Consider the following 7,500-nt stretch of genomic DNA (forward strand, 5'->3'; position numbering starts at 1 on the left):
TGTATATATATACATGTATGTGTGTATGTATATATATATATATATATATATATATATATATATACATATATATATATATATATATATATATATATATATATATATATATATATATATATATACATACATGTATGGGTAAATATATACTATATATACACAGTATAAAATGTTGTATATATTTATATAATATTATATTATTATATGTACACATACATATGTATAGGCTATATATGTGTGAATGTGTATATATTGTTACTTTACACATTTTTTAGCCCAATGCAGCCCCCAAATCAAAAAGTTTGGTGAACCCTGGTTTCGGAAAAAAACAAACATTTAAAAACACAATTTACCTTGATGTATTAAAACTTCAAAATCAAGGAAAATGTAAAAATGCTTCATTCCAATTCAACACATTGAAGGTGTGTTCAATTCAAATTCCATTGATTTCAATTCCTAATTATGAATTTTGCTTAATCCTGGTATGAATTGTGTAAATAAATTAACGTGTGTGCGTGTGCGTGTGTAGACTCTCTCAGGTCGAGATGTGGAGTACCACATTTCCACCAATCACATCAGACGACCATTTAAGGATCTGCGACACCAGGAAGTCATCCCATCCAGGCTGGGCTTCAACCTGTCTGTTACCCATGGCAACAATGAGGTCAGACACACACACGTACACACACTGCAACTGGCAACGTTTCCTGAACGCTCTCTTCAACAACCCGCCTCACAGAGTCTCAAAATGGTGAACCAGCGTCTCCTGCTCGTCTGGGACATTCCCGCCGTCAACGGCATCGTCCACGTCATTGAGTCGCCGCTCTCAGCCCCGCCCCCTCTGGTGAGCTTTGGAAGCGTCCTCTACAGTCGTGCATGGGTTTTTGTTAGTAATCCGTCCCAAAAAGGTTTGACGAAAATCGACTCGCGTGAAAAACAAAACAATTCTCTCATAAGAAATATTGTAAAATCCAATGAATCTGCTCTCGACACCCAAAAATATTCATGCCAAAAACATTTTATAGAGGCTATTAAATAAATGATGAATAAATACATGAATAATTAACAAGCCAAGCGGATGCCTTCTTCGGGCTTTGCTTTCTTGAATTCAGTAGTGGTTCTTGCCTTCTTTATCCAAGTGTTTGCCGTTTCTGTGCTCTTATTTTGTAACACCTGTTTCCTGTGTTTCCTGTTGAATGCATTCCCTTTACTCCTGCCTGAGGAGGCTGCGTGTGCAGCTGGTTGTAATCAATAATCAGGACTCAGGGGGGGTTCTTAAGCATAACATCGTCACTACGGCAACGCCGCGTCATTGCTTTGCCACATGACCTGCATCCAAGGCACTACACCAGAAGTGGGCAATTAATTTTTTACCGGGGGCCGCATGAGCAACCTGAGCACTGCTGGAGGGCCACACCGACAATATTTCAATTCAATTTTGCTCAAATTATTTTTGATATACCGTAAGATTAATAATAATGATAATAATAATTTCATTTAATCTAACTTAACTTTATACAAAAGCAGATTGCTTTTGAGGGTTTTATTTTTAACACTGTCTTACACAACACTTCCTGATGTATAATATAATGCAAAAATGTCAATTTCTGTCACTTTATCCTGCATCCTCTTTTTAGAAGTCCAACATTTTTCCCCGTCAGATTTGGACAACCATCTGTTGTCACACCTGCCAGCTTGTCCCATTTCAGTCCTAACATGTCCAAACACGCATTTACCTATGTGAACAAGTCATTACCTGTGGTTGTCTCTTTAATTGACTGCATGGCTGCCAGCTCCTCCGTGATTTGAAAGTCTGCAGTTATCCCACGTAAGAAGATGAGCAGCTGGGCGGTGTCACGTACATCGCAGCTCTCATCCAAAGCCAGCGAAAAACAGTCAAAGTCGGCCGTTCTGTTCTTCAGCTGAAGCTCCAAGTTTCCAGCGATGGTCACAACCCGCCTCGTTACAGTGCGTCGGGAGAGTGACACGTTCTCAAATGCGCCCCTCGTCTCCGGGCATGTCAGCGCAACAGAGTCCAATAAGCACTCCTGAATAAACTCTCCGTCAGAAAACACCTTACTTTTTCTGGCGATTTTGTGAGAAATGACAAAACTTGCCCTTACAGCTGCATCTCTGGGGGTGTGAAATTTGGCAAAAAGTACTTGTTGGGTTTGCAGTTTTACCATCAACGCATCAGCCTCCCTTGCGTGCGCTTCATCAGACAGATTCCGGTATTTTTCCTCGTGCTTCGTCGTGTAGTGGCGATTCAAATTATATTCTTTAAACACAGCAACATGTGTACCATACATTAAGCACACGGCTTTACCTTTAATTTCTGTAAAGAAATACTTGGCAGTCCATGTCTTGTTGAAAACACAGCATTCGTCATCAACTTTTCCCTTTTTAGCGTCTCGGAGGTAACCGTGCATCACTTGTCGCTGTGCACCTTCACTCACAGGTTACACACAGACATACGCCCATAAATAACACTTTTCAAACTAAAAGCAGCACAGTTGTATTGCACGCACGACATGGATGTTTTTTTTAATTTATTTTGTAATTTGTGATTGTCGCTGTTCACATTCACTCACAATCGCGCACGAGCATACGTCCACACGGAAGTAATACAAATAACGCTTTTCAAAACAAAAGCAGCACCGTTGTATTGCACACTCGACATAGATACTTTTTTAAATGTATTTTGTAATTTATGATTGGTCTCACGCGGGTCGGACAGGGACGCACAAAGAGCCAGATGTGGCCCGCGGGCCGAAGAATGCCCAGGTCTGCGCTACACGAACACTTTTAGTCCACATCTTAGTCTGAAGCGTACGAAAAGTGGGGTGCACAAAGACTGAGGCACCGATGTACTTTAGTCCAGTGTTTCTTAACCATAGGGCCGGGAGCGCCCCATAGAGTACCTCTGGAAAATAATATTTTTCCCAGTGGTACTCGGCTGCAATACACTTTTCTACCACTTGTGGCAGTAATGACAATATCAAACAAACAGAAGAAGTCTTGGAGCTGAAGTCATAGAGAGGTTTCTTCAGCGCAAAAAATATGACTATAGCGGTGAAGCTGTAGTTTCATTTGCACTTTAGTTTTATTGGCAGTTTATTTAAGAAAAATATATAATTTTTAAAAATTAATTTAGTTAGAATTTATCTGTTTTAGCATTGCGTGATTGTATGTACCGTATTTTTCAGAGTATATGTCGCACCTGCCGAAAATGCATAATAAAGAAGGAAAAAAACATATAAGTCGCACTGGAGCCCGGCCAAACTATGAAAAAAACTGCGACTTATAGTCCGAAAAATACGGTAAATGTATTTTTCATGAGTTGTTATGAGTCCCTTCTATAATTGATTGCTATTTCAACTGTAAGTAGGTTAGATATAACCATTGAATTAGTGTTGTCACGACACCAATATTTTGGTCCCGGTACCAAAATTATTTCGATACTTTTCTAAATAAAGGGGACCACAAAAATGTCATTATTGGCTTTGTTTTAACAAAAAATCTTAGGGTACATTAAACATATGTTTCTTATTGCATGTTTGTCCTTAAATAAAATAGTGAACATACTAGACAACTTGTCTTTTATTAGTAAGTAAACAAACAAAGGCTCCTAATTTAGCTGCTGACGTATGCAGTAACATATTGTGTCATTTATCTACCTATTATTAAGGACAAGCGGTAGAAAATGAATTATTAATCTACTTGTTCAATTACTGTTAATATCTGCTTATTTTCTCTTCAAACATGTTCTATCTACATTTCTGTTAAAATGTAATAATCACTTATTATTCTCTTCTTTGATACTTTACATTAATTTGGATGATACCACAAATTTGGTTATCGTTTCGATACCAAGTAGTTACAGGATCATACATTGGTCATATTCAAAGTCCTCATGTGTCCAGGGACATATTTCCTGAGTTTATAAACATACATTTTAAAAAAACGAATGAAGATGTTGTGATGCCAAAATATATCGACGTAATCATAGTATTATCGACTAGATACGCTCTTGTACTTGGTATCATTACAGTGGATGTTGGGTGTAGATCCACAAATGGTGTTTGTTTACATTTTGGCGTGTGTAGTGAAGCATCTTTAGCTATTCCTCGTCTTGCAGGGATGATACTTGTAAGAAACTTACTTTAGTTGTCGCCATGGAGACCAGGATTAGTGATTTAGGAGTAGCTAAAACACTGCCGTCTGGGGATGGACATTAGCCGCTAGCCATACTTGCCAACCCTCCCGGATTTTCCGGGAGACTCCCGAAATTCAGCGCCTCTCCCGAAAACCTCCCAGGACAAATTTTCTCCCGAAAATATCCCGAAATTCAGGCGGAGCTGGAGGCCACGCCCCCTCCAGCTCCATGCGGACCTGAGTGACGTGTTGACAGCCTGTTCTCACGTCCGCTTTCCCACAATATAAACAGCTAATGATCGAGGGCGAGTTCTTGGTTTCTTATGTGGGTTTATTGTTAGGCAGTTTCATTAACGTCCTCCCAGCGCAGTAACAACACACAACAACAGCAGTCAAGTTTTCGTCCCCCGTAAAGCAGTTCGTCTGCCGTAAACGGCAATGTTGTGACACTTTTAAACAGGACAATACTGCCATCTACTGTACATGCATATGTGACCCACCCATAATGTGTCACATTTTTGTGTTGATTTATTTATTTTATTTTGTGGTTTGAATTCGTTTTTGGAGCTGTCATTACAGATTTATCAGCATTCACATTGGTCAGTAGGGGGCAGTAGGGCGTTTCTTCCCAATTGAATGCTATCACCTGCAGACCGGAAGTGTCTTGTCATTCTGATGAGCGCGACCAGTCTGTGAACAATTGAAACGTCCTGTGTGCTTTTTCCTCCTGTATAACAGGTTAGTTTTGGTGAATCAACTCACTGAATAATATCCATGCGATCTTTATAAGTTTAAGTACACATTCTGATGGTGGAGCCTAACTCTAAAGTGTTTGTGAGTTGTAGTTTGTATTTGTGAATGAATCCAGTGCACAGCTGCAGTAATCAATACAAAAAGGCGACGTGAGTGCGCAATGTTTATATAGGAACTTCTGATCCTAATTCAGACTCCCAAATTAGAGCTCCCGTTTTCTTATTGATTTTATAATGTATATTTGTATAATGTGTGTGTTCTGAAATAGTGACAGAGAATAGAACAAGGATGGACAATTCAACCCTTAACTCAACAATGAGTAGATGAGTGTTATGTGTGTGTATATGTGTAAATAAATGAACACTGAAATTCAAGTATTTATTTTATTTATTTATATATATATATATATATGTATATACATATATGTATATGTATATATATATGTATATATGTATGTAATAAAAAAAAATATATATAGCTAGAATTCACTGAAAGTCAAGTATTTCTTATATATATATATATATCTTAACCACACCCCCAACCACACCCCCGCCCACCCCCGACCACGCCCCCCACCCCCCACCTCCCGAAATCGGAGGTCTCAAGGTTGGCAAGTATGGCCGCTAGCTAGCTAGCTCGTCATGTTTTAAAGCACCTCTTCCTGAGGGCGTTTCAGTGTTATAACTTCACCTTTATCTTTACTTTTTAAGCCAAAATGCGCCCATTCTCCCTTTTCTGTCTACACACTATGCTGCTTGTAAGTACTCCGTGTGTGTGCGCTGCCGAACATGCTCCTCTGCTTGTAAAACCAGCAACACAACGTGACGGGGGCGCCGGGAGCGGGACCGGTACTTTTCAGAGGCGGTATAGTACCGAAAATTATTCACTACTATCGTGGTACTGTACTAATACCGGTATACAGTACAACGCTACATTGAATACGATTAAAATCAAAGAATACGAATATTAAATCGGTGTTAATATTTGAGTGGCCCCTCTGTAGTGGAAAAGTTGGGCCCCGAGGTCACAAAAAGGTTAAAATTCCCTATAGTCCCTATAGTGTGTTTGTTGTGGAAAAACTGCTCACAAACTGGAGTATTTTGTTGTTGCTAGGCAACATCTGGGGTACTGGGCAGAAAATAAATGGCTCACTTCAAAACGTTGGTGTGCTGCTGATAAATGTCACCCATCACCCTTGATCACCATCTGGGAGGTGAGGGGAGCAGTGAGCAGCAGCGGTGGCAGCGCCCGGGAATCATTTTTGGTGATTTAACCCCCAATTCCAAGCCTTGATGCTGAGTGCCAAGCAGGGAGGTAATGGCTCCCATTTTTATAGTCTTTGGTATGACTCGGCCGGGGTTTGAACTCACGACCTACCCAACTCAGGGCGGACACTCTAACCACTAGACCACTGAGTAGGGTGATTTGTAAATAAAAAAATAAAAAAATAAAAATAAAAAAAATCCACAAATGGTAAATATTTGGTAACCTACTCAGTGGCCTAGTGGTTATACAGGTAAAAGCCAGTAAATTAGAATATTTTGAAAAACTTGATTTATTTCAGTAATTGCATTCAAAAGGTGTAACTTGTACATTATATTTATTCATTGCACACAGACTGATGCATTCAAATGTTTATTTCATTTAATTTTGATGATTTGAAGTGGCAACAAATGAAAATCCAAAATTCCGTGTGTCACAAAATTAGAATATTACTTAAGGCTAATACAAAAAAGGGATTTTTAGAAATGTTGGCCAACTGAAAAGTATGAAAATGAAAAATATGAGCATGTACAATACTCAATACTTGGTTGGAGCTCCTTTTGCCTCAATTACTGCGTTAATGCGGCGTGGCATGGAGTCGATGAGTTTCTGGCACTGCTCAGGTGTTATGAGAGCCCAGGTTGCTCTGATAGTGGCCTTCAACTCTTCTGCGTTTTTGGGTCTGGCATTCTGCATCTTCCTTTTCACAATACCCCACAGATTTTCTATGGGGCTAAGGTCAGGGGAGTTGGCGGGCCAATTTAGAACAGAAATACCATGGTCCGTAAACCAGGCACGGGTAGATTTTGCGCTGTGTGCAGGCGCCAAGTCCTGTTGGAACTTGAAATCTCCATCTCCATAGAGCAGGTCAGCAGCAGGAAGCATGAAGTGCTCTAAAACTTGCTGGTAGACGGCTGCGTTGACCCTGGATCTCAGGAAACAGAGTGGACCGACACCAGCAAATGACATGGCACCCCAAACCATCACCCAACCATGCAAATTTTGCATTTCCTTTGGAAATCGAGGTCCCAGAGTCTGGAGGAAGACAGGAGAGGCACAGGATCCACGTTGCCTGAAGTCTAGTGTAAAGTTTCCACCATCAGTGATGGTGGAAATGATTCCCGGGCGCGGCCACTGCTGCTGCTCACTACTCCCCTCACCTCCCAGGAGGTGATCAGGGGTGATGGGTCAAATGCAGGGAATAATTTCGCCACACCTGGTGTGTGTGTGTGTGTGTGTGTGTGTGTGTGTGTGTGTGTGTGTGTGTGTGTGTGTGTGTGTGTGTGTGTGACTATCAACTGCTCTTGTTGTAATCTCCCTCTGGTCGTCATG

The 7,500-nt window shown here is 40.5% G+C and overlaps 1 protein-coding gene across 2 annotated transcripts in view; it reads left to right on the forward strand.

Annotated features, from left to right (window-relative positions):
- The window catches only part of stab1 (stabilin 1), a 216,691-nt gene that overhangs the window by 191,176 nt on the left and 18,015 nt on the right, over positions 1 to 7,500 (forward strand). The window contains exons 66-67 of one of the 2 annotated variants that reach the window (XM_061940474.2): positions 527 to 661; positions 737 to 841. In XM_061940474.2, the coding sequence (XP_061796458.2) occupies positions 527 to 661; positions 737 to 841 (240 nt within the window). Of the gene's footprint in view, positions 1 to 526; positions 842 to 7,500 lie in introns of both variants that reach the window. The other variant, XM_072912860.1, reaches the window with a different exon arrangement.

The sequence above is a fragment of the Nerophis lumbriciformis genome, linkage group LG03 (genome assembly GCF_033978685.3).
Source record: "Nerophis lumbriciformis linkage group LG03, RoL_Nlum_v2.1, whole genome shotgun sequence".
In the NCBI taxonomy this organism is placed as follows: domain Eukaryota; kingdom Metazoa; phylum Chordata; class Actinopteri; order Syngnathiformes; family Syngnathidae; genus Nerophis; species Nerophis lumbriciformis.